Raw genomic sequence first — 27,963 nt, 5'->3', positions numbered from 1 at the left:
CTGTTAGTTTCCTCATTGTATTTTGATATTGTCAGCATGTGAGGTGGTCTATTGATATCTGTCCAATGAATGACTGAAAAAATGAATCAATGCTTTATTAAATGATAAGTCCATAGCCTGTCGGGTTCGCCGACGCCAGCCATCGGTGCCATATTGCCACAAGTGTCCTATGGTAAAGCAGTTTTTCTTGGTCCATTCAAATTGGGATGGGAAGCAGACGTTTTTGTAGAATACATCTCCCGGGCAGAAATGGAATTGCCTCCCTGTGGTGCGCAGATGGAGAATGTCCTTGCATTGTGGTTTCAAGTCCTGGTTTGACAGCCCCACGACCTGGCTTAGACACAGGAGCTGCTCTTCAACTGTTTCTGTTTCTTTGCATGTTTTGTGAAATTTTTTTCTTCAGAATTGTGCCACCATGTCTTTCCATCCATTATAAAAATATTATATGTTGTGTTTGCCAGAGGAGATCTAAAACAAAACAACAAAAACCACAGTGCTCAGCTCAGCGCACAGGAATCCTGCTGTCTACTCGCTGGGCAGTGGTGGAGGCTGACGCTTCCCAGGGTGAGGATTCTGCTTCCCATCAGTAAGGTTTGTCATCTGTGAAATTCTTTTTGCCTCTGGGCAGCACAGAGCCTCTGGGATACTCTCTTCCCCCCTGTTTCTCTTAACTAACTCAGGCCACCCACAACTTTGACTGGTCCCTATGGGAGGGGCCACAGTTCTGACCACTTCTGCTGGCATCTCAAGGGGCGTGGAGGGAAAATGGCAGGTCCAATGGATGAGCCTTGGTAGGAAGAGGATGCTGGAGGTGGGGGTGGGGGGAGGTGGCCTGAATAGGTCACCAGTCCCAGGAGCCTTGGCATGGAGAGAAAGCAATGCCACTCTTGTGGGGAAATTCAAACACTGCTACCTCTGGACTCAGAGGGTGGGCAGGGGTGGGGATGGACACTTCCCCTCATCACACACCTCCACCCCATTGCTCTAGGGGCAAGCTGAGCATTCAGTGCAGTGTCAGGCAGGACTGAGGGGCTGTGGGGAGCTGCTCTTCCTTCTGCGGTCAGGAATACATGTCCCTGGGGACACAGCAAGAAGCACGTAATTTCAAAATGCAGCTATGCATACATGTCATCGTGTAAACCATTTGCTTCCTAGCGCCTGCTCATGGTGAGTGCCTCTGTGCCTGAGCCCCCTCATCTAGAGGCCTAACCAAAATATTTAACAACTGGTGTACACGGGGGTGTAGACAGGCACTGACCAGTCAAAATGACCGCCACTGAAGCAGAGCCTTGGAGGGCCACGGCTGTGCCAGGCACTAATCCTTCATTTGCGGGATCACGGAGAAGATCAGGAGGTCAGTGGGAAGCTCGGGGAAGGCTTTCAGTACTCTAACAAGCAGGGCAGCCGCGCCAATGTGAAGGAGCTGAATATCAGCCCTGCTCTCACTCTCCTTCGTGACTTCAGCCCTCCTCACCCTCTTAGATTTGTATTTTTCCTTTCTTTTGTAAATCCATATTCCTATTTACCAATCTTTCAGCCAGAGCCCTCAATATGGGGACAGGTCTGGCCTAACCGTGGTGGCCTTGAGAGGCAACCCTGGCCCACCCAGGGATCCCCAAACCCAGCTGTGCATCAGAATCACCCAGGCTGTGCCTAAAACCCATGGCCCAGGTCCTGTGTGCTTTGACAGAGCAGGCCAGGGGATGCTGAAGCACAACCAGGCTTGCAGCTTCTGCCCTCCTCGTAAACCAGATCAGCAGGAAGCCCTGAGGGCAGCGTGAGTTCTAACACCCGCGGGTTCTTGGAAGGAAGGCTATGCCAGCACCACTCACGATGGCTGTTTCTTCCTGATGTATGAGGCCAACCCAAGCAGCAACAGCACGATGGCCATGAGGATGGCCACCCCTGAGACGGCGGCGATGATGGTGTTCCTCTGCAGGAAGTGCAGAAGCTGCCCGCAGGGCATAGTCCTAAAGTGAGCATCTAAATGAGAAGACACAGCGCAGAGTGAACAGAGATACCCACCGGGCTACCCACAACCAGGACTAAGCCGGCAAGGGACACCTGTTCATTCCATTCATAACAAAATAAAAACCTTGGCATCTTGGCCGGGCGCGGTGGCTCACGCCTGTAATCCCAGCACTTTGGGAGGCCGAGGCAGGTGGATCACGAGGTCAGGAGATCGAGACCATCCTGGCTAAGACGGTGAAACTCCATCTGTACTAAAAATACAAAAAAAAATTAGCCGGGCGTGGTGGCGGGCACCTGTAGTCCCAGCTACTCGGGAGGCTGAGGCAGGAGAATGGCGTGAACCCGGGAGGCGGAGCTTGCAGTGAGCTGAGATCGCACCACTGCACTCCAGCCTGGGCAAAAGAGTGAGACTCCATCTCAAAAAAAAAAAAAAAAAAAAAAAAAAAAAAAAAAAAACCTTGGCATCTTAGCCACTGGTTCCAGAAGTCCTCTTGGGAAGGAACTGGCTGTTTGGGGAAATGCATTCATATGCATTCATCTGCTATTTGGCGATAAGATGGGATGATTTTGGGGGGTGGAGATGAGACACTGAGGATACGGACTGGCATGCAACAAAGCAGCCAGAAAGAAAGTTCCACAGACAATTTGTAGGAGGTAAAGAGAAGAACAGAGGAGAGCTCAGATGGGTAGGAGGAAGCAGGGGCACTAGAGGAGGTTGAGAAATCCTACTGCAAAGGATTTTAAGAACAATGGAGGCAAATACTCTGCAGCTTTTCACAGGGCAGTGATACAACCTCTTCTCTGCTGCCCCTCCTCTGCCCCCTGGCCTCAGAAAGTTGTACTGCATACACAATCTGCCTCATGTGTGTAGGTTTGGGAGATTTCACGTCTGCACCAGCACGAGGCAAACACAAGGCCACAGATGATCCTGAGCTCCTGAGCCCCTCTGAGGACTTACAGAAACTGTGAGAGTGGATGGAATACCACTGAGCACAGGCTGGGGAAAACACGGCAGTCTTAGCTAGATCTCAAAGGAAGGAGATCTCAGCCGACATCAGTGTCTCCTAGAGCTTCTGTCACCCCATTTATAATGGGACCAAAAAAGAAAAAGACATCAGGGAAATCAGGCATGGAGGTATGATCCCAGGTATCGGCTGGTTTCGTGTGGAGAGCTGTCCAGGGCAGCCGGTTATGTAGACAGCAGAGTGCTGAGCAAGGGTCTTCTTGGGTGATGGGGAGAAAACAGGGCATGTCCAGCCTCCTACCTTCAGCTATGCTATGCCAAGAGGCAGCGTATCCAGCAGCTCTAAGGCTCTGCTAGAATAATTCAGCATTTAATTTCTAAGCATTAGGAAGTGACAACCAGGTATAATTTTGACAGGGAGTGGCAGTGTGGAGGGGTGTACTGCACTTGGTACCAGCATGGGTGAGCTTCTGCCCACTCTAAACAGGTCTGGGCTCAGGGATGAGCGAGGGTGAAGCCCTGGCTGTATAGAAACAATATAAAAGTAGCATCTTTTTGGAAGAGTGGTGAAATTCCCGGAGTTGGGTTTTTTGTTTTTTTATTAATTTATTTTTTTAGATTGAGTCTCGCTCTTGTTGCCCAGGCTGGAGTGCAATGGTGCAATCTCAGCTCACTGCAGCCTCCCCCTACTGGGTTCAAGTGATTCTTGAACTGCCTCAGCCTCCCGAGTAGCTGCGATTACAGGCACCTGCCACCATGCCCAGCTAATTTTTTCTTTTGTATTTTTAGTAGAGACGGGGTTTTACCATGTTGGCCAGGGTAGTCTCTAACTCCTGGCCTCAGGTGATCCGCCCATCTTGACCTCCCAAAGTGCTGGGATTACAGGCGTGAGCCACCGTGCCCGGCCTCTGGAGTTGGTTTAATTCATAAATTTTAACTGCAGGTTGTATTCACTGCAGATTTAATTCACTTTAGCGGGTGAATTAAAGGTGTCAGTTAAAATACCATGAAAGGCAAAAGACACATTCAGAAGTTGTCCGTATTTAAGCATCATACTTAGTTTATAGGCCATATAGATTCCCACCTGGTTTAGCTGCTCCTTGAAGTGTTTCTTTATCTACAGTAGTTAACTGCTCTCTTAAATCCCTGTCGAACAGACAGGATTCTTTATAATTCTTCTCCTCTGAAAGGTGATCTACAAAAGATAAAATGTGTTCATCTACAAACAACCATGGCATGTGATTAGTTCAGCGTTTATGATAAAAGTAGCTTCTTCTAGACTCAAAGTGAGGAGTTAGGGAGGACTTGGGGGGAAAGTCTAAATGTCCTACAGAACCTCAGTGTTTTGGTGTTTTATTGTTTTTGTTTACTTTTTTAAAAATCTAACAAATTCCTGGGCAACCCACCCATAGCTGAGGCAGCGTTTCTTACACTCGAGCGTGCATCTGAATCACACTGGGAGGGCTTATGAAAACACAAATTCCTAAGCCCCACCCCAGAGTTTCTGATTCCACAGGTCTGGGGTAGGCCTGGGAATGCGTATGTCTCACAGATCCTGAAAGATGCTGCTTCTGTGGGTAGAGGACCACACTTAGAGAACCTCTCTAAGCCCCAGCCTACTTCTCCACTTGCATAAAATAGAGATAATAAGACCTACTTCACAGATTGTACAATGTTCATGAAAATAATTTTTAAAACACAAAGTACTATAAAAATTTTCTTGAGTTGCGAGGACAAGATAGGAAAATTAACCACACTGAAATATTCAGGTATGGGTAGAGGGATTGCAGAATAGTTTAATAGAAAGAAGACAGTCGAAAATGAGAAATATTTGCATCCTAGCTCTGCCCTTTGGTGCCTGACTCGTTTGCATATGGGACCTGTCAAAGGGCCTGAGTTTAGCTTGGAGAAAATCGGGAGGCCAGCATGGCCTGCCTATCTTTGCCAGATGCAGGATGGCCTGGGAAGAGGCTGAGAGATGTTTTGAGAAGCTCTGGGGAACAAACTAGAACCAATGGGTAGGCGCTCCAGGGAAATCTGTTTGGACTGTTTAGCATTTAGAAGGTGAGCTATCAAAGAGGGAATGGGAAAGGATGAGAAGTAATGAATCTCACACCCCGGAAGACTTCAAAGCAGGCTGGAGCCCCCAGCTCCAGATGGGAGACCTCCAAGAGCTGGAAGTGGGGGCGGGGCAGCTTTGGATGGGTTTGGTAAATCTTCCTTGGCCTTGTTCACAGAGAGATAGAGAACTGTCGCAATAAGAGTTTGCGACAAGCCTGGGCAACATAGCAAGACTTCATCTCTACTAAAAATAAAAAAAAAAATTAGCCGGGCATGGCGGCGCACACCTATAGTCCCAGCTACTAGAAAGGCTGAGGTAGGCAGATGGCTTGAACTCAGGAGATCAAGGCTGCAGAGAGCTATAATCACACCTCTGCACTCCAGGCCAGGTAACAGAGCGAGACCCTGTCTCAAAAGAATAATAAAATTAAACAATAAAATAAAATAACAGAAAATTATCACAATATGATGAAGACCATCAAGTAGGTGTCGGATAACGGTCTCATGAAGTTCTAGTTATTCCTGGAAAAAAAAGAGAGAAATTTGTTCCTTATTCAACTTGGCTTAGAAAAGAGAGAAAACTCCCAATTTAATAAGACTGATAATTAACTTGACTTTTGAAATGCAACATGTCAAATCCGACTCAGATTAATAGCCACAGACAGAAAGCCCTGGTGAGCATGGAGTTATCCACCAGGGGGCGCGCTTGGCTTGGTCTTCCACAGAGCTGCAGCAATGGTAGACCTGACACGGGAACACATGTTCACTCTCTTTCTCTACCGGAGGCAAGAGCCACTGCCTATTCTTATCGTCAGTATGGACGTAAGTTTTCATTTACCTAAGGTTCTTTGAAGAATCTGAAGGCGTCTTTTATGTTTGATGGGTTGTGTTTGATCATTTCTTGGATTATTTTTTTGTGGGAAAAAATAAGCACAATTATCAAATTTTTGACCAACACAGTTTCATTTCCAGATTTCTTTCCAACTTTAGAACTACTAACTATGACAGGAGCAGCCGCCCATTACAAGAGCAATTCTCTCGTCCTTCCATGGTGTAGGCTCAACCCAAGCTGCCAATCAAGCATGTGCTGGGCTTGGTAAAAACCTTCTTAAAGGAGTGCAGAACCAAGAAACTCTGACTTTGTGCTCAAGAAAAAGTTGAAGTCTTTCATCTTCATGATTCTCTATGTTTTGGAGACTCTAACATTGACATGAGCCTTTGATTACATGTTAATAGCACGTTATTGCTAGGACTGATGCTATGTTCCATTCAGTGGACCTACGATCATCAGTAGCTACAGCTGCTGTCCACAGACCTGGGCACACCTTTTAAAAGACACTTCACTTCCCAGAATGGTCATTTCCCCACTCCTCCTCCTATTGAGATGTTTTCGACCATTGGTTTTTTGTTTTTTGTTTTTTGTTTTTGAGATGGCGTCTCTGTCCCCCAGGCTGGAGTGTAGTGGCACCATCTCGGCTCACCGCAACCTCCGCCTCCTGGGTTCAAGCAATTTTCCTGCCTCAGCCTCCCAAGTAGCTGGGATTACAGGGATATGCCACCACACCCAGCTAATATTTGTATTTTTAGTAGAGATGAGGTTTCACCATGTTGGCCAGGCTAATCTCGAACTCCTGACCTCAGGTGATCTACCTGCCTCGGCCTCCCAAGTGCTGGGATTACAGGCGTGAGCCACCGCACCCAGCCCTTTTTTTCTTTTTTTTTGAATGGTCACTACTGCCGAGGAGGTGCAGACAGTGTGGTCTGGAATTTACTGTCCCTGCAGAGTAGCCTGAGAGCAGCTCCCACCCTCTGAAGATGGATCTGATCAGCCCCCTCAGCTGGCAGACGTGAGCTTTGTCACTGCCTACAGTTCTTCTCAGCCCTCTTCTTCCCTCACTCTTCCTACTTGGAAAAACCCTATCAAGGAGATCAGCCTCTTGTTCTCCCAGAACTCCGTGCGATTACAATGTAAGCACTTTTTAAAGACCTTCAATGTTAGCATGTTTATATCTAATAGTTATTTATTGATTAGATTGACTCTCCTAAGAGCTGTGAGCTCTTGGAGGACAGGAATGCCTCACTGAGCTCTCTAGCTTCCAGCACAGTGCTTCCCACTGGGTAGGACAGATCAGTAGTTAGGTCTTGAGTGAGAGAATGAATCTGGAAGAATCTTGACTGCAACCTCATGGGGGACTCTGAGCCAGAACTACCCTGCTAAACCTGTCTTGCTAGGCAAGACTGCCGGGCATGGTGGTGCGTGCCTGTAGTCCCAGCTACTCAGGAGGCTGAGACAGGAGAATCGCTTGAATTTGGGAGGTGGAGGTTGCAATGAGCCAAGATTGTGCCACTGCACTCCAGCCTGGATGACAGAGTGAGATTCCATCCCAAAGAAAAAAAGAAAAGAAAAGAAAAGAAAGAAAATTAAAAAAAAAATGTTGTCCTGGCTTCTCCTGAAGGAAAAATAAAGACTTGAAAGTAAAATTATGTTAAAGCAATTGACTGAAGAAACAGTTTTAGAAATCAAAAGATCAAGCTAGATAGTAGACTTTCTATTCCTCAAGCATATCATTTAATTTTACTTAAACAATGATTATTCAGGGGTGAAGGTAAATTATTCAGGGGCATTTTCTTATTCAAGGGCGAAGATACATTATTCAGGGGCTGAGGTATCTTGGCACTGTAATATACATTCCTGGGCAGACCACACCTAACATTTGCAAAAAACCAGCACAAGAATTTTAATAGGTTAACAAATGGTACTAGGAAAACAGGATATCATATGCGAAAGAATAAAGTTAAAGCCTTATCCAACACCATAAACAAAAATTAACTCACAATGGACCAAAGACCTAAATGTAATACCTAAAACTATAAAAACGTTTAGAGAAAAACATAGAGCAGAAACTTCATGACATTGGATTTGGAAATTATTTCTTGGGTTTGATACCAAAGGCACAGGCCACCAAAGAAAAAACAGACAAATTGGACTGTATGCAAATTTTAAAATTTTGCGCATCAAAAGACAGTGTCAACAGAATAAAAAGGTACCGCACCCAGGATGGGAAAAAACATTTGCAAATTGTTTATCTGATAAGGGAATGATACTCAGACTATATATAGAGAGAACTCCTGACACCCAACAATATCCAAAAATACAAACAACTGATTCAAAAATGGGCAAAGAACTTGAATAGATATTTTTCCAAAGAAGATATACAAATGGCCAATAGTACTTGAAAAGATGCTCAACATCACTAATCATTAGGGAATTGGTGAGGATGTGGAGAAACTGGAACCCTTGTGTGCTGTTGGTAGGAATGCAAATGGTACCGCCATGATGGGAAACAGTATGGTGGTTCCTCAGAAAATTAAAACCAAAATCATATCATCCAGCAATCTCACTTCTGAGTATATACCCAAAATAACTGAAAGCAGGGTCTCAAAGAATTATTTGTACATCCACGTTCATAACAGGATTATTCACAAGGCTAAAATGTGGAAACAACACAAATATCCATCAAGGGATAAGTGAGTAAACAAAACATGGTAGATACATACAATGGAATATTACTCGGCTTCGAAAAGAAAGGACATTCTGGGCCGGGCATGGTGGTTCACGCCTGTAATCCCAGCACTTTGGGAGGCCGAGGCGGGCGGATCATGAGGTCAGGAGATCGAGACCATCCTGGCTAACGCAGTGAAACCCCATCTCTATTAAAAATACAAAAAAAAAAAAATTAGCTGGGCGTGGTGGCGGGTGCCTGTAGTCCCTGTAGTCCCAGCTACTGGGGAGACTGAGACAGGAGAATGGCATGAACCCAGGAGGCGGAGGTTGCAGTGAGCCAAGATCACGCCACTGCACTCCAGCCTGGGCGATAGAGTGAGACTCTGTCTCAAAAAAAAAAAAAAAAAAAAAAGAAAGGACATTTTGAAATATGCCACAACATGGATGTACCTTGAGGACACTATGCAAAATGAAATGTCAGTAACAAAATACTGTATGATTGCACTTACGTGAGATATTTATAGTCAAAATCATACAGAAAGTAGAACGGTGGTTGCCAGGGGATGCAGAGATGGAGGAATGGATGGTTATTATTTAATGAGTATAGAGTTTTGGTTTTATAAGATGAAAAGAGTTCTGGAGATGAATGCTGGTGATGGTTGCACAACATTATGAATGTATTTAATACCACTGAACTGTGCCCTTAAAAATGGTTAAGATGGTAAACTTCATATTATGTGTATTGTATAATAATTTTTAAAAATTGAAAAAGAATACAAATGGAGAAACACCTATCATATGTATCAATAATTAAAAGTTATAAATCATGGCTCAGTCTACATATCTATACAAAGACCTGCTGCTTTCTTGGTGGCTAAAGGAACCCCAAGGCTCCTTCCAATCCCCTGCCACTCTGAGTGACAGCACAGATGTGCTGAAGCAGAGAAAAAGCTGGGCCCAGGCCCAAGATTCCTGAGCAGTGACTGGACTCTCCAAGCCTCACTATGACCAAGTAGAATTTATTCTAGGAATGTAAGGTTGGTTTGATATTAGGAAATTCATTATTATCATATATATAATCTTAATAGACTTAAGGAAAAGAATCATATGATTAGTTCCAAAAATTCAGCACCCACTCTTGATTTTTTAAATATGTAATAACAAATGTTAACAAGGTTGTGAAGAAATGGGAACTCTTGCATATATTGGTGGGATTGTAAAACAGTGTAGCTGCTATGGAAACAATATGGAGGTTCCTCAAAAAATGAAAGATAGATTTACCATATGACCCCACAATCCCACTTCTGGATACATATCCTAAAGAATTGAAAAGAGGATCTTGGAGATATTTGCATACCCATATTCATTGCAGCATTATTTACAATAGCCAAGATGTGAGAGCAAACCAAGTGTCCCACAACAGATAAACGGATAAAGAAAAGATGGTATATATATGCAATAGAATATTATTCAGCCTTAAAAAGAAAGGAAATTCTGTCATATGCTACAACATGCATTAACCTTGAGAACATTATACTACCTGAACTAAACCAACCACAAAAAGACAAATACTGTATGATTCAACTTACATGAGATATCTAAAGTAACTCAACTCACAGAAACAGAAAAAAATACCCAAAAAGTATTTTTTGGACAGATATATTCTCATTCTCAGTATAAATATATGTATGCATACATATTTACATGTATGTGTGTAGATGGAAGGATAGATATACAGATAATCTCTCATTCATATTAGTCCTATAACCAGACTCTTAATTAGGAAACTCAAGAGGCATTTCTCCAAGAGCAAGAACAAAGCAGGATGCCCACTGTATCTCCAGCAACCATTCAAGATTATCCTAGAGGTATTAGCAATGCAATTAAACATGATAAATAAATCAGGTAGAGGCATAACAATAGGTAAAGATGTAAAACTGGCTGGGCACGGTGGCTCATGCCTGTAATCCCAGCACTTTGGGAGGCCAAGGCGGGCAGATCACCTGAGGTCAGGAGTTGGAGGCCAGCCTGGCCAACATGGTGAAACCCTGTCTCTAATAAAAATTCAAAAATTAACTGGGCATGGTGGCATGTGCTTGTAGTCCCAGCTACTCGGGAGGCTGAGACAGGAGGATCACTTGAACCTGGGAGGAGGAGGTTGCAGTGAGCTGAGATCATGCCACTGCACTCCAGCCTGGGCAACAGTGTGAGACTCCATCTCAAAAAAAAAAAAAAAAAAAGAAGTAAAACTATCTCTATAACAGTATACGTAGAATTGAATAAGGCAATAGGACATAAAATTAATATACAAAAATCAAGCCTTCCTATACCCAAACATTAAGTAGGTAGAGAGTATAACGATAGAGAAACCCCCTCTCTTACAATAGCAACACAGAAAATTAAGTGACTTGGGAATAAACTTAAGAAGATACATGTAAAAATCTATGTAAGGAAAACTTTAACACACAGTGAAAATAAACTTGAAGAACTGGAAAGGCATTCCCATTTCTAGCATAGGATGACCTAACATCTGTTTTCCCACAGTGAACATTGTAGTATAAATTTGATGCAATGCCAATCAGAATACCATAGCCTTTTGATGAAGTTAGACAAGTTGATGTTAAAGTTCACATGGAAAAACAAACATGCAAAAATAGCCAGGAAAACAATGAAAAAACAAAAACTGCAAAAGGGGAACTAGTCCGACAAGACATTAAAACACACTATTTTCAGGCGCGGTGGCTCATGCCTGTAATCCCAGCACGGAGTTTCATTCTTGTTGCCCAGGCTGGAGTGCAGTGGTGCGATCTCAGCTCGCTGCAACCTCTGCCTCCTGGGTTCAAGCGATTCTCCTGCCTCAGCCTCCTGAGTAGCTGGTCTTGAACTCCTGACTTCAGGGGAGCCACATCGCCCAGCCAGGAATAAGGATTTTTAATAAGCTCTTCCCATTCCCCACCCTGACCTCCGGCTGATGCATGGTGCGGCCCGGGAACTCCTGGCCAGGTTCATAATCCTGCACCCAGGAAAGACCACATATTTACCAGCTCGGACAGTGACCTATTTGGCCTGGTTTTTTTCTTTTAAATCTTTTAAGTCTTTCTAGGGGAGAAATGCTTCATGGAGTCTAGCTGCTCATCCTGTCTTCGGAGCCAATCTCCCTCCAGCATGATCAGATAGCTCAGATGAGCCTCCGCTCCTAGCTGGAGGCAGCGCTTTCCCACACTCCTGAGGAGGAGGGGAGAATTCCTCTGGGGCAGCACCTCAGGAATGTGCTCAGCCCCTGCCCAGCCCCACCACCCCAGCGGGGAAAGGACCTGCCCAGGTCAGTTTGGGAGGAGGCACTGGGTGTCTGCGGCTAGCTCTCTCTCCCTCCTGGCTGGCATCTGTCTGCCTGCAGAGAATAAACATTCTGATCTGCTCCTCCATGCTGTACATATCACAGAAGCAGACTCGCACAGGGTGGGATTTGGGGAAACCATGGGTATCCTAAACCTTACCATTGATTAGGGAACTCTTCGTAATTCAGGGTGAAGCACACATGTTGTACAGCCAAGTACAAGTACTCTCTTGTGGCCGGGTGTGGTGGCTCACACCTGTAATCCCAGCACTTCGGGAGGCCGAGGCATCACGAGGTCAGGAGTTCAAGACCAGCCTGGCCAACATGGTGAAACCCCGTCTCTACTAAAAATACAAAAATTAGCTGGGTGTGGTGGTGTGCGTCTGTAGTCCCAGCTACTTGGGAGGCTGAGGCAGAGAACTGCTTGAACCCAGGAGACAGAGTTTGCAGTGAGCTGAGATGGTGCCACTGTACTTCAGCCTGGGCAACAGAGCGAGACTCTGTCTCAAAAAAAAAAAAAAAAAAAAAAAAACAAGTACTCTCTTGTACTCTCTACAAGAGAGTCTGAGCACCATCTGCCAGACCCTCAGCTCTGAACTCAGGTCAGGTAAAAGGAAAAGGAGGGGCCGGGCCCGGTGGCTCACACCTGTCATCCCAGCACTTTGGGAGGCCAAGGCAGGTCGATACGAGGTCAGGAGATCGAGACCATCCTGGCTAACACGGTGAAACCCTGTCTCTACTAAAAAATACAAAAAATTAGCCAGGCGTGGTAGCGGGCACCCATAGTCACAGCTACTTGGGAGGCTGAGGCAGGAGAATGGCGTGAACCTGGGAGGCAGAGTTTGCAGTGAGCCGAGACTGCACCGCTGTACTCTAGCCTGGGCAACAGAGTGAGACTCCGTCTCAAAAAAAAAAAAAAAAAGAGGAAAAAGAACAATGACTTACCAACCCCCAATTCCAATTTTATGCATTTGCATTTACCTTTATCAGGAATTTTGTCCACACTGCCAAGGAAATATTCTGGTTTAGGAGAATTCCAAGCAACGCTGGTTCCTTTGATAAGACACATGAATAAAAAACAATAAGAAAAAGGGTATTCATCAGTACACATTTGCAAGCACCTTGGGCCCATATTTTGTATTCCATTTTTTGGTTTTTTGTGGTTTTTTTTTTGTCTTTTGAGACAGAGTCTCGCTGTCACCCAGGCTGGAGTGCAGTGGCACGATCTCGGCTCACTGCAACCTCCGCCTCCCAGGTCCAAGTGATGCTTGTGTCTCAGCCTCCCAAGTAGCTGGGACTACAGGCATGAGCCACCATGGCTGGCTAATTTTTTTGTATTTTTAGTAGAGACAGGGTTTCACCATGTTGGTCAGGCTGGTCTCGAACTCCTGACCTCAAGTGATCCACCCACCTTGGCCTCCCAAAGTGCTGGGATTACAGGCGTGAGCCACCACGCCTGGCCTTGTTTTTCATTTTTAAGTTGAAATGCTAATATAGAACTCAACCTGTGTGAGCAAAATGTGTGTTTGAAAGTGAATGCCTTGATGTAGACAGTGGTGCCGCCTCACTGCCAATTGCAGAGGTGCCCAGGCAGTTGTCCTGGGCTACCGTCAGGGAAGCTAGCCTCAGGAATTGGGGTGCAAACATCTGTCTGCAGAATACCAACACAGTGCCCATTCCCCCTCCCTGCCTGGGGCACTTGTACCCACGGCTGGCAGATTTCCAATACACTATTCTATCCTTATTACTGTGAGCAAATACCTATCTTAATTCCCAAAGTGCTAAATTTTTCCCATAACATGAAGCTGCTTTGGGGAAACAGTGTGTTCTTCACATGTGTCATTTCTATGGGGGTGCTTAAGGTAAGTCATTTTTTGGTCTTGTTTTACCATCCACTGAATGGGGTATTAATGACTGCACTAATTCTCTCAAACCACGTTGTGCACTTAGAAGGATTCGTGTGTTGGGTTGAAAGTTAGGATGCTGCTAGGGGCTCCTGTTGTCAGGAGTGGGAAAGCCCACTTGCAGATCAGGTTTCTGTCCTCTGAATGCCTCCAGGGTGGCAGAACCTGCCTAACACTGCACATCAAGGATCACCCCAAAATACAGGGATATTCACACTTTGGAGCACAGATTCCATAGTGAGTGGAAGGTTATAGAGAGGATTTCAGACAGTTGTTTCCTTCATATCTCAATTTGGCTTTGCCCCACCAGTAGTTGGTTTAAAGACTGCTAGTATGATAGCATAGCACATTTAAGACAACACATAGGCCTATAGAAATGTGCGCACTTATTATGTTAATGACATACACTTGCCTTTTCTCATGTCTGTCTTTGTAATGGATCTGACTGCTGTTGCTTCGTTAGATGATGGGTCATACGGAAACTTTGGAAACACCTGCAGTAGAATTTCATCTCCAGTGGAGCAAACAAAGGCATGTTAATACAGCAACGCAGGATTGACATATTTTGCTCTCTAAGTACCTAAAGCAGTCTATGAATACAGTGAATACATGACGCAAACGCCACAGATATGGGACGTTATTCCCTAAAATGCCTTGTCTTGGGAAGGAAAACTCCAATTACCTACATCATTTCTGGAAAATTGTGATGTCTGAGACATCCTGGGCACTAAACACTGCCTGCTAAAGATATATGGCCCCAGATCTCCTGATACTTAGTGCCCTAATAACTCTTCCGGTTTCTGTTGTCATTCTGATGCACCTTTGAGGCTGTTCGCAAGATGACTCATAAAAATAGGGTAAAGTTTGTGGGGGCACAGATGAATCAGAACAGATTCTAAAAGCTCAGAAATCTCTTTCTTTATAAAACTGTTGCTAATTCATGAGGGTTACATTTTTGAAATACATTAAGTTCTCCTTCCCTTTTAAGTTCTCAGGCTTCTGGCTTCCCTGGGAAGAAGCAGTTTTACCTTCCCCTCTAGGCTTTCCTTGCTAAGTCACAGAAAACAGCCCTCACAAACCGCACTCATCCTATATTTATTCTCAGTGCATTTCCAGGGCTGTTGGTCCTCGGTGGTTTCCACTCGCTTGATGTAACAGGAGCTCACCACAGAGACACCAGAAAATGAATCATCGGGGTCACCAGGACAATGAGGAGCTGCTCTCACCACCCGTCCTTGATGACCATGCTGACCTACGAGTCCCTGGAAATGCTGCCTAGAGGGAACTGCAGAGTTGAGCCATGGCCTCCAATGCCAAGGCCCACCTGGTGTGAGCTGGGCTGGTCAGTGGACTCTTGAGGGGTGATGGGAGCTTCCCAAACCCCCAACCGGACTCCCATCTTCAGATGCAATCACTCCCCTCCTACACATATGGGGCCGAATTCAGAGACACTGGGGTCACCTGCAAGGCCGAGAACAAGGCTTCTGCCTCCTAGACAGCAGGTGCTGAGGGCACAGCTAGGGGGACTGCGAGTGCTACCTGCATCTGCTCATGCATCCCCTCCTGGTCACCTGCCAGGCAGTTGTCTATGCAGACTGCCCGAGGCCTCTGTGATGGCTCCCGTGGGGAGGAGCAAGCCCAGCACTCCTGACACGGACAGCTGCCGGAACGGAATAGAGGCCCATCGGGTGTCCAGAGATCTGCTCCCTTGCAAGCAGGAATGAACAGGCATCGCTCTGTGATCCAAATGCCTCCTAATCCGGGGGGAAGCATCAGCGCCACTCTCCCAGTTGCTCCTTCTCACACCTAAGGTGACCCTCAACCTTCACTCCTGATGCACAGCCCAGGCACCCTCAGGAGAGACTTCACTGGCCTTTGGACAGCTTCCTTCAGCAGACAGCTGTGGTTCAGAACCCATTTCTCCGTCTCAGCTCTCTGCTAAAGAGGACTTCCTTGGGCCTTGGCTTTGCTTTGTTGTTGTGGTGGTGGTGGTGGTAAAATACACTTAACATAAAATTTCCATTTCTGCTATTTATTTAGAGACAAAGTCTCACTGGGTCACCCAAGCTGAACTGCAGTGGTGTAATCATAGCTCACTGCAGCCTTGAACTCTTGGCCTCAAGCAATCCTCCCACCTCAGCCTCCTGAGTAGCTGAGACTACAGGCATGTGTCACCACACATCCGGCTAATTTTTTAATTTTTTATAGAAACAGGGTCTTGCTATGTTGCCTAGGCTGGTCTGGAACTCCTGGCCTCAAGTGATCCTCCCACCTCAGCCTTGCAAAGTGTTGAAATTACAGGCATGAGCCACCATGCCTGGTCCATTTTTACTCTATTTAAGTGTACAATTAAGGGTATTCAAAACATTCACAGTGTTGTGTAAACATCACCACTGTTTATTTCCAGAACTCCAGGCTGGAGTGCAGTGGTGCAGTCTCAGCTCACTGCAACCTGTGCCTGCCAGGCTCAAATGATCCTCTCACCTCAGTCTCCCAACTAGCTGGGACTACAGGTTCATGCCACCACACCCAGCTAATTTTTTTTAAATTTTTAGTAGAGACAGGGTTTCACCATGTTGGCCAGGCTGGTCTTGAGCTTCTGACCTCAAGCAATTCACTTGCCTTGGCCTCCCAAAGTGCTGGGACTGAGGCGCTCGGCTTCCAGAACTTTTAAATCAACTGAAACAGGGCCAGGCACGGTGGCTCATGCCTGTAATCCCAACACTTTGGGAGGCCGAGGTGGGCGGATCATGAGGTCAGGAGTTCGAGACCAGCCTGGCCAACATGGTGAAACCCCATCTCTATTAAAGATACAAAAAATTAGCGGGGCATGGTAGCGCATGCATGTAATCCCAGCTACTCGGGAGGCTGAGGCAAGAGAATCGCTTGAACCGGGGAGGCAGGGTTTGCAGTGAGCCGATATTGTGCCATTGCACTCCAGCCTGGGTGACAGGGCAAGACTCCATCTCAAAAAAAAGAAAAAAAAAATCGACTGAAACAGAAACTCTATAGCCATTGCTATGATTTAAATGTGTCCTCAAATTTCAGGTGCTGGAAATTTGATTCCCAATGTGGTCGTCATGTTAGGAGGTAGGGCCTAATGGAGGTGTTTGGGTCATGGAAATTGTGCCCTCATTAAGAGGTTAATATGGTTATCACAGGAATGGGTTAGTTATCATAAGAGTGCATACCATGTAAAAGGACAAGTTCAGCCCTCCCTTGCTCTCTCTTTCACCCTCTATGGCATTTCCGCTTTCCACCTCTATGGCATTTCTGCTTTCCACCATGGGATGATGACACAGCAAGAAGGTTCTTGCCAGATGCTGGCACCTCAGTCTTGGACTTCCCAGCCTCCAGAATTGTGAGCCAATAAATTTCAACTTATTACAAATTACCTAGGCTGTGGTATTCTGTTATAACAGCACAAAATGGACATGTAGCAGCTGCACCATCTTACCTTCCCACCAGCAATGTATGAGGGTTTCAATTTCCTTCATCCTCACCAATATTTGTTATTTTTCTTTTTAAAAAAATAGCCATTCTGGCTGGGCACGGTGGCTCACACCTGTAATCCCAGCACTTTGGGAGGCCGAGGAGGGCAGATCACCTGAGGTCAGGAGTTCGTGACCAGCCTGGCCCACATGGCAAAACCCCATCTCTACTAAAAATGCAAAAATTAGCCAGGCTTGGTGGTAGGCATCTATAATCCCAGCTACTAGGGAGGCTGAGGCAGGAGAATTGCTTGAACTTGGGAGGTGGAGGTTGCAGTGATCCGAGATTGCGCCACTGCACTCCAGCCTGGGTGACAGAGCAAGACTTTGTCTCAAAAAAAGAAAAAAAAAAAAGGCCAGCACAGTAGCTCACGCCTGTAATCCCAGCAATTTGGGAGGCCAAAGCAGGAAGATCATGAGGTCAGGAGATCGAGACCATCCTGGCTAACACAGTGAAACCCCGTTTCTACTAAAAATACAAAAAATTAGCCGGCCATGGTGGCAGGCGCCTGTAGTCCCAGCTACTCAGGAGGCTAAGGCAGGAGAATGGCGTGAACCTCGGAGGCAGAGTTTGCAGTGAGCCGAGATCACACCACTGCACTCCAGCCTCGGCAACAGAGCGAGACTTTGTCTCAAAAAAAAAAAAAGAAAGAAAGAAAGAAAAAAAAAAAAATAGCCATTCTAGGCTGGGTGTGGTGGCTCATGCCTGTAATCCCAGCGCTTTGGGAGGCTGAGGCGGGTGGATCACGAGGTCAGGAGATCGAGACCATCCTGGCTAACACAGTGAAACCCTGTCTCTACTAAAAATACAAAAACTTAGCCATGCGTGGTGGCGGGCACCTGTAGTCCCAGCTACTCGGGAGGCTGAGGCAGGAGAATGGTGTGAACCCGGGAGGCGAAGCTTGCAGTGAGCCAAGATTGTGCCACTACACTCCAGCCTGGGTGACAGAACAAGACACTGTCTCAAAAAAAAATAAAAATAAAAAATAAAAAGCCATTCTAAGAAGCGTGAATAGTGATATTTTGCATTTCCCTAATGACTAATGATGTTGAGCATCTTTTTATGTGTTTATTGGCCATTTGTATATCTTCTTTGGAAAATGGCTATTCAAGTTATTTGCCCATTTTTGGAGTGGGTTGTTTGTTTGTTTTGTTGTTAAGTTACAGGAGTTTGCTCTGTCTTCTGGATATTGATCCCTCATCAGATATGTGAATTGCAAACGTTTTCTCTCATTCTGTGGGAGAAATGCCTTTGCAGTTTTTAATTTTGATGATGTCCAATTTAGCTATTTTTTCTCTTTTTGCCTGCTTTTGGTGTCAGATTTAAAACATCACGTGCCTAATTCAAGGTCATGAAGATTTTCACCTATGTTTACTTCTAAGAGACTAATAGTTTTAGCTCATTAATTTAGATCTTTGACCTACTTTGAATTTTTTTATATGGTATAAGGTAATGAGCTAGCTTCATTCTTTTGCCTGTGACCTTCCAGTTTTCCCAGGACTATTTGTCGAAGAGACTGTCATTTCCACTCTGTTGGCTTTGACATCCTTGTTGAAAATCAATTGACTGGCCGGGCACGGTGGCTCATGCCTGTAATCCCAGCACTTGGGGAGGCCAAGGCAGGCAGATCACGAGGTCAGGAGATTGAGACCATCCTGGCTAACACAGTGAAATCCTGTCTCTACTAAAAAATACAAAAAATTAGCCAGGCGTGGTGGCGGGCGCCTGTAGTCCCAGCTACTCGGGAGGCTGAGGCAGGAGAATGGCGTGAACCTCGGAGGCAGAGCTTGCAGTGAGCTGAGATCACACCACTGCACTCCAGCCTGGGCGACAGAGCGAGACTCCGTCTCAAAAAAAAAAAAAAAATTAGCTGGGCATGGTGGCACATACCTGTAATCCCAGCTACTAGGGAGGCTGAGGCAGGAGAATGGTGTGAACCCAGGAGGCAGAGCTTGCAGTGAGCCAAGATCACGCCACTGCACTCCTGCACTCCAGCCTGGGCGCAGAGTGAGACTCCATCTCAAAAAAAGAAAAGAAAAGAAAAGAAAAACTGACCATAGACATATGCATTTCTTTCTGAACTTTCTATTCTATTCTACTGGTCTATGTGATTAGCCTTATACTAGTATCACACTGTTTTGATAACTGTGCTTTGTAGCAAGTTTTGAAATGAGAAAGTGAAATTCCTCCAATTGTTTTCTTTTTTTTCAGGACTATTTTTGCTGTTTGAAGCATTTGAAATTCCATACGAATCTTATGGTAGATTTTTCTCTTGCTGGGAAAAAAGCCCTTGAGATTTTGATAGGGATTATATTGAATGTGAAGATCACTTTGGGCAATTTTGACATCTTTTTTTTTTTTTTTTTTTAATAGATACCAGGTCTTACTGTGTTGCCCAGGCTGGATCTCAAACACCTGGGCTCAAGTGATCCTCTCGCCTCAGCCTCCCAAGTGCTAAGATTACAGGTGTGAGCCACCATGCCAGGTCAATTTTGACATCTTAACAATATTAAGTTTTTCAGTCCATGAACATGAGATTCTTTGTTTCTCTATTTTCTTTTATCAGTGCTTTGTAGTTTTCAGTACTGGTATAAGTCTTTCATTTTCTCGGCTAACTTTATCTCTAAGTATTTTATTCTTTTTGATATAATCGTAAATGGAATTAATTGTTCTCATATCTTGTTTGGATTATTAGTGTATATATCGTTAGTGTATAAAAACACAGCTGATTTTTGTGTGTTCAATTTGTACCCCACAACTTTGCTAAATGCATTTACTGGGTTTAATATGTTTGTGTGTGTGTGTGTGTGTGTGTGTGTGTGTGTGTGTGTAGTCTATATGGTTTTCAACATATAAGATCAAGTCATCTGCAACCAGAGATAATTTTATTTCTTCCTTTCTGATTTGGAGCCTCATTTCTTTTTTTTGCCTAATGACTCTGGCTATGACTTCCAGTAATGTATTGAATAGAATTGGTGAGAGCAGGCATCCTTGCCTTGTTCCTGATCTTTGAGGAAAGCTTTCAGTCTTTCAACATTGAGCATGATATCATCCATGGGTTTTTCAAACAGGCTTTTATTACGTTATGGTAGTTTCCTTCTATCTCTAGTTTGTTGAGTGTTTTTTTTTTTTTTTAATCATGAAAGGGTGTTGAATTTTGTCAAATGCTATATCTGCATCAATTGAAATGATATTTTTTCTCCTTCATTATATTAATGTGGTATATTACAGTGATTGATTTTTATTATGTTCAACCATCCTTCTGTTTCAGAAATAAGTCCTTCTTGGTCTGGTGTACAGTCCTTTTAATAGGCTATTGGATTTGGTTTGCTAATGTTCTGTTGAGGATTTTTCTGTTTATATTTACAAGAGACATTTGTTTTTAGTCTTCTTGTAGTGACTTTGTCTGCCTTTGGTATCAGGGCCATACTCCATACTGGCCTCTTAGAGTAAGCCAGGAAGTGTTTCTTCCTCTTCAGCTTCTTGGAAGGGTTTGAGGACTGGTGTTAGTTCTTATTTATAGCTTTTGTAGATTTTGCCAGAGAACACATCTCATTCTAGACTTTCTTCGTTGGAAAATTTTGATTACTGATTAATTCTCCTTACTTGTTATGTGTCTATTCAGATTTTCTTATTTCTTCTGGAGTCAATTTTGGTAGTTCGTGTGCTTCCAGGAATTTTAAAATTTCATCTAGGTCATCCAATTTGTGAGCATACAAATGTTTATATTCTTCTCTCATTAAATGCTTTCTATTTCCAGAAAATTAGTAGTAATATTCCCACTCTAATTTCTGAATTCATAATGGGTCCTCTTCTTTCTTCACCTATCTAGCTAGAAGTTTGTCAATTTTGTTGGTCTTTTTAAGTAACTAATTTTGGGTTTCATCAGTTCTCTTCTATTGTTTTTCTGTTATTTCACTTCTTTCCTCTGTATACTTTACTATTTCCTTCTTTCTCCTAGCTTTCAACTTAATATGCTGTTCTTTTTCTAGTTCCTTTAGGTGTACAATTAGGTTATTTATTTAAGATCCACCCCCCCTTTTCTTTTTTTGAGACACAGTCTTTCACTGTTGCCAGGCTGGAGTGCAGTGGCACCATCTCGGCTCACTGCAAGCTCCGCCTCCCGGGTTCACGCCATTCTCCTGCCTCAGCCTCCCAAATAGCTGGGACTACAGGCGCCCGCCATCACGCCCAGCTAATTTTTTGTACTTTTAGTAGAGACGGGGTTTCACCATGTTAGCCAGGATGGTCTCGATCTCCTGACCTCGTGATCCACCCGCCTAGGCCTCCCAAAGTGCTGGGATTACAGGCGTGAGAAGATCCTCTTTTTTAATGAATGCATTTATATCTATAAATTTCCCTCTTGGCATTGCTTTCACTGCATCCCAAGTTTTGGCATGTTGTGTTTAATTTGCACTTATCTCAAGGCAGTTTCTAAATTCCCTTGTGATTTCTTCTTTGACCCATTGATTATTTAAGAGTGTGTTGCTTAATCTCCGTGTGTGTAAATATTCCAGATTTCCCTCTGTTGTAGATTTCTAGTTTCATTCATTGTGATCTGAAAAGATACTTCGTATTATTTCAGTCTTTTTCAATTAATGAAGATTTGTGTCCTAACATATGGGCTATCCTGGCAAATATTCCATATGCTCTTGAGAAGAATACATATTCTTCTGTTGCTGGGTGGATTGTTCTGGATATGTCTGCTAGGTCTAATTGGTTTAGAGTGCTGTTCAAGTCTTCTATTCCTTTATTGTTCCTCTGTACAGCTTTTTTTTTTTTTTTTTTTTTGAGATGGAGTCTCGCTCTGTCTCCTGTGCTGGAGTGCAGTGGTGCCATCTCGGCTCACTGCAACCTCTGCCTCCCTGGTTCAAGTTATTCTCCTGCCTCAACCTCCCAAGTAGCTGGGACTATAGGTGCGTGCCACCATGCCCAGCTAATTTTTTGGGTTTTTTTGTTTTTGTTTTTTTTGAGACGGAGTCTCGCTCTGTCTCCCAGGCTGGAGTGTAGTGGCGCAATCTCAGCCCACTGCAAGCTCCACCTCCCGGGTTCATGCCATTCTCCTGCCTCAGCCTCCTGAGTAGCTGGGACTACAGGTGCCCACCACCATGCCTGGCTAATTTTTTGTATTTTTAGTAGAGACGGGGTTTCACCGTGTTAGCCAGGATGGTCTCGATCTCCTGACCTCATGATCCGCCCACCTCGGCCTCCTAAAGTGCTGGGACTACAGGCGTGAGCCACCGCCCCTGGCCTCTTCTGTCTAGTTCTATTCATTATTGAGAGGAGGATACTGAAGTCTCCAACTATCCTTGTCTCTCATAAACCATGTGGTTTAACATCTATTTTGTCTGAAAATAATACAGCCACCTCAGCTCTCTTTTGGCTATTATTTGCATGAAATACATTTTCCATTCTTTTACTTTCAACCTCCTTGTATTCCCTAAGTGAATCTCTTGGAGACAGTAGATACATGGACAGGTTTTTAAATCCAATTTGCAAATCTCTGCCTTTTATTAAGAGTTTAATCCATTTAAATTGAATGTGATTACTGATTAAAAAGTATTTAATCTGCCATTTTGCTCTTTTGTTTTTGTTTTTGAGATGGAGTCTCACTCTGTCGTCCAGGCTGAAGTGCAGTGGCATGATCTCGGCTCACTGCAACCTCTGCCTCCCAGGTTCAAGTGATTCTCCTGCCTCAGCCTCCCAAATAGCTGGGATTACAGGCATGCACCACCATGCTCAGCTAATTTTTGTGTTTTAGTAAAGACGGGGTTTCACCATGTTGGCCAGGCTGGTCTTGAACTCCTGAGCTTAAGTGATCTGCCCACCTTGGCTTCCCAAAGTGCTGGGCTTACAGGCGTGAGCCACCAGGCTCAGCCATTTTGCTATTTGTTGTGTATATGTGTGTTGTGTTTTTGGTCATTTAGGGGTTTGTGTTTTGTGTGTGTTTTCTTTTGCTCGTCATTCCCCCATTACTGCTTTTTTTAAAAGTTGGTTCTTTATAATGTTCCATTCAACTCTTTATTTCTTTTTCTTTTCTTTCTTTTTTTTTTTTTTTTTTGAGATAGAGTTTCAGTCTTGTTGCCCAGGCTGGAGTGCAATGGCGTGATCTTGGCTCACGGCAACCTCCGCCTCTCGGGTTCAAGCAATTCTCCTGCCTCAGGCTCCCGAGTAGCTGGGATTACAGGCACCTGCTGCCCGGCTAATTTTTGTATTTTTAGTAGAGATGGGGTTTCATCATGTTGGCCAGGCTGGTTTCAAACTCCTGACCTCAGGTGATCCCCCCACCTCAGCCTCCCAAAGGGCTGGGATTACAGGCATAAGCCACCCTGCCTGGCTTCGACTCTTTCTTTTACTCTTTTGTTCCATATTTTTTTAGTTATTATTTACTGGTTACCTTGGAAACACCTAAACTAGTTAAAATTTGTTTAAACACCTGGTATCTTAAATTTTTAACAACTTAGCTTGAATAGTATCAACTTAGTTTCAATAGTATACAAACACTCTGCACACATATATCTCTATTCCCTTCCCTTTATATTGTTGTTATTACAGAGTCTATCTTTATACACTGTATGACCATTAACAGATATGTAATTATTATTTCATGCATTCACCTTTTAAATAATATTTTTAAAAGGCAGAAGTTATAGATGAAACCTAAAGTACAATAAGACTTTTAGAGCTAGTAGTTACCTTTACCAGCATTTTTTTTTCTTATGTCAAGTGACTGTTAAATGTCCCTTCATCTCAGCCTGAAGGGCTCTCTTTGCCATTTCTCATAAGGCGGGTCTCTCAGCTTTTGTTTACCTGAAAATGTTCTGTTTCTCTTTTATTCTGGAAAGATAATTTTGTCAGATAGAGAATTCTTGCTTGACAGTATTTTCCTTTTTACTTTTTTTTTTTTTTTTCAAGAAAGGATCTCACTCCCATTACCCACCAGGCTGGAATGCAGCGGCGCAATCTCAGCTCACTGCAGCCTGGACTTCCCAGGCTCAGGTGATCCTCCCACCTCAGTTTGCTGAATAGCTGGGACTACAGGTGTGCACCATCACACCCAACTAATTTTTTTTTTTTTTTTTTTAGTAGAAACAGGGTTTTGCCGTATTGCCCAGGCTGGTCTCGAATTCCTGGGCTCAAGTGATCTGCCCACATCAGCCTCCCAAAGTGCTGGGATTACAGGCATGAGCCACCATGCCCTGCTGATTACATTGTTTTTCTTTCAGAACTTTGAATGTGCCATCCTACTGCCTCCTACCCTCTGTGGTTGTTGAGGAGAAATGAGTGGTGAATTTTATTGAGGGTTCCTTTTATGCTGAGTCACTTATCTGTTACTGCTTTCAAGATTCTCTTTGTGTCTGGATTTTGACAATTTGATAATAATGTGTTTCACTGTGAATCTCTGAGTATTCTGCTTGGAGTTCATTGAGTAACTTGAATGTGCATATTCATGTCTTTCAACATATTCAGGAAGTTTGGGGCCATTCTTCATTCAAACATTCTCTTCATATCTCTCTGTCTTTCCCTTCTGAGACTCCCATAATGTATATTTTAGTATGCTTGATGATGCCCCACAAGTCCCACATGTTCAATTCATTTTCTTTTTTTTTTTTCTTTCTGCTTCTCAGGCTGGATACTTTCAATGTCTTATCTTCAAGTGTGCTGATCCTTTCTTTTTTTTTTTATTTTTTTGAGACAGAGTCTTGCTCTGTCGCCCAGGCTGGAGTGCAATGGCGCGATCTCGGCTCACTGCAAGCTCTGCCTCCTGGGTTCATGCCATTCTCCTGCCTCAGCCTCCCGAGTAGGTGGGACTACAGGCACCCACCACCACGCCCTGCTAATTTTTTGTATTTTTAGTAGAGACGGGATTTCACCGTGTTAGCCAGGATGGTCTTGATCTCCTGACCTCATGACCCATCTGCCTCGGCCTCCCAAAGTTCTGGGATTACAGGCATGTGCCAAGTATTCATTTATTACACTTTTCAGCTCTAGAACTTTTCTTTGGCTCTTTTCAATAATTTCTATCTCTTTATTGATATTATTTTATTTATACATTGTTTTCCTGATTTCCTTAAGTTATTTGTTCATGGTCTCCTTTAGTTCAGTGAACATTTTGAAGATGGTTGATTTAACATCTTGTGTAATAATTTTAATTCCCAGGTTTCCTCAGGAACAAGTTCTGCCAAATTCCTTTTTCCTGTGAATGAGCCATCCTTTCCTGTTTCTTTGTATGTTTTATAATTTTATGTTGAGAGATGGACATTCTGTGTATTACATTTTGATAACTCTGGAAATCTAATCCTCTCTTTCAGTGATTGTTGATTTTTGCTTATTGAAGGCTGAAGCCATTTTTTTGTAACTTTTCCAAACTAGTTTTGCAAAGTGCGTACTTCTTGTTGTGTGAAAGTGCTGAATTTTCTGTTTTCTTATCTCTGAAGTTAGTCAATGACCTGACAAAAGTTTCCTTAAGTGTCTATCTCCAAAAAGAGAAAAACAAAAAACATTATTTCCTTAAATCCCCTCAACAGGGTTGCTTGGAAGCCTCTTCAGCCCATAGAGTTTTTTAACTGGCATTTAATAATGCCACTTAAAACAACTGTCAGTTTTAGTGCTAGCCCCTTGGAGCTCTAAAGTAGCAATCAGCAATCAAAATACACGCCCTGAGTTTTAGAAGACAGGTCTCTATTGCCCACCCTGGCACCAGCAATCCTCACTAGGAATGTGGACTGCTATCCACACTGCTGCCCGTCACAGGGCTTGGGAATGGAGGATGGTAGCCACTACCCAAAATGTTGAAATTCGGCAGCCTCTTCATCAAGCTCACTCTTGGACACTGCAAGTGTTCTACTAGACACCAATATTCCATAGCTACTTAACATAGTTCTTGCCAGCTCAGTTGTTGTTTTGGTAAAGGGACAGATTCCTGGAGCTCCCCACCCCACCATCTTCCATCTGGGCCTTAGTTTTTCTCAAATAGTAAATGAGAGGCTTGGGGTAGATGAATGAGTCACAGCCTAGAATCACCTGAAGGGCTTTAAAACCTAGTGATGCAAAGGTCTCACCCCACCTCACAGAATCTGATCACTGAAAGTGAAACAAGATGTCTCTCTTTTTTTTTAATAGACAGTACAGCTCTGATGCCCAGGCTGGAGTACAGTGGCACAATCATAGCTCATGGCAGCCTCAAACTCCTGGGCTCAAAAGATCCTCCCACCTCAGCCTCCCGAGTAGCTGGGACCATAGGCACATGCCACCACACTTGGCTAATTTGTCGTGTGTCGGTGGGGGGGGAGGGGAGAGTTTTTTTAGTGTTTTTTGATATGTTGCTGAGGCTGGTCCTGAACTTCTGTCCTCCAGCAATCCTCCCGCCTTGGCCTCCCAAAGCACTGAGATCATAGGTATGAGGCACCGCACCCGGCCAAGGGGTGTCTTTTTTTTTTTTGAGATGGAGTCTCGCTCTGTCGCCCAGGCTGGAGTGCAGTGGCATGATCTCAGCTCACTGCAAGCTCCGCCTCCCGGGTTCAAGCAATTATCCTGCCTCAACCTCCCGAGTAGCTGGGATTACAGGTGCAAACCACCATGCCCAGCTAATTTTTGTATTTTTTTAGTAGAGATAGGGTTTCACCATGTTGGCCAGGCTCATCTCGAACTCCTGACCTCAGGTGATCCACCCACCGCGGCCTCCCAAAGTGCTGGGATTACAGGCCTGAGCCACCACGAGGGCCTGGGGTGTCTCTTTTAAACAGTCTCCCCAGGGTATTCTCACACTACCAGATGGTAGCCCTGCTCCTGCTCCATAGATCACTCTTTGAGGAGCAGGATCCTTTCCAGGTGTTTATTTTCCACGTTTAGCTTAATTTATTGAGGTTTTGACTCATAGAGAAACAGATTCTAGCCTCAAGGCAAAGCACTTGCTTTCCCCTCAAAGCAGCAGGAACAGGCTACTTGAGAGACAACCAGGGACAAGCATGCAACTCTTCGAACACAGGCTAAAGGCTTCATAGCAGGAGGCTACTTACCAAATATTTTAGCCAAATGTTCCTCTCGCTCATTTGAACCTGATGCAAATGCAGCATTGTTCAAGCTCTTTTGTTGGGAATAGCCTATGGGAAAATAAACCACGGCTGTGATTAAGTCTTTCATTGGGTCTGCAGCTGTTCCCTTCAGATTGATACTCTTCTGCACGGGATTTTGAGGTGAGCATCATGCACTTGGCCTGAACCCACCTATTCTGAGTGTCACAGAGCATTCATGAAGTGTCTGCAAGCATCTGAAGTTCCAACACAACACCAGGGGCTAAGCTCATTTCCACATAGTCTGTTGACAGACAATATGCATAAGCATTGAGAAATGTGTGCACATGGCAGGTTTAATGCTACAGGAAAACGGGTAGAAAGGCCTACATGGTGTATGGCAAATGATTTCAAGTACAACCACTTTGATCCAATAAATGACAATGCACAGTTCTCTGTTAATAAGACACTGATAAATCATTAAGAATAGACATACTTAATCATGTAAGCACTTTGCTAAAAACGTGTTCCTCAAAATGTATCTGCCAAGGGAGCATCATAAAACATGGTGCAGGGCAAGCTATTGAGATTATGCTGTGAAATATTCATATCTTTTCTCAATGGCTTATGGAATGCATTGGCAGAGTGATTAGTAACTAAATTGCTTTACTGAGAGTCTTATAATTCCTGGCACACATAGCTGGCTTATTCTGATA

General features: G+C 44.2%; 1 protein-coding gene across 2 annotated transcripts; it reads right to left on the bottom strand.

The window, feature by feature from the left end:
• Positions 1-70: 70 nt before the first annotated feature.
• On the bottom strand, positions 71-27,450 carry C12H2orf92 (chromosome 12 C2orf92 homolog). 2 transcript variants are annotated; one of them, XR_010129873.1, is made up of 7 exons: positions 27,254-27,450; positions 14,155-14,253; positions 12,820-12,891; positions 4,020-4,130; positions 1,833-1,983; positions 970-1,076; positions 376-468 (listed from the first exon to the last, which is right to left on the bottom strand). XR_010129873.1 is itself a non-coding variant. In XM_031007932.3 (6 exons), exons 1-6 carry the CDS (start codon positions 27,375-27,377, stop codon positions 336-338), a joined length of 690 nt encoding a protein of 229 aa, XP_030863792.2. In that variant the 5' UTR covers positions 27,378-27,450; the 3' UTR covers positions 71-335. The 2 variants fall into 2 exon arrangements, 1 of the variants encoding a protein (XP_030863792.2); XM_031007932.3 differs by lacking the exon at positions 970-1,076 and having other exon boundaries at positions 71-468.
• Positions 27,451-27,963: the final 513 nt, after the last annotated feature.

Source organism: Gorilla gorilla, chromosome 12, assembly GCF_029281585.2.
Source record: "Gorilla gorilla gorilla isolate KB3781 chromosome 12, NHGRI_mGorGor1-v2.1_pri, whole genome shotgun sequence".
NCBI lineage: Eukaryota > Metazoa > Chordata > Mammalia > Primates > Hominidae > Gorilla > Gorilla gorilla.
This window is presented reverse-complemented; position numbering and strand designations above follow the sequence as displayed.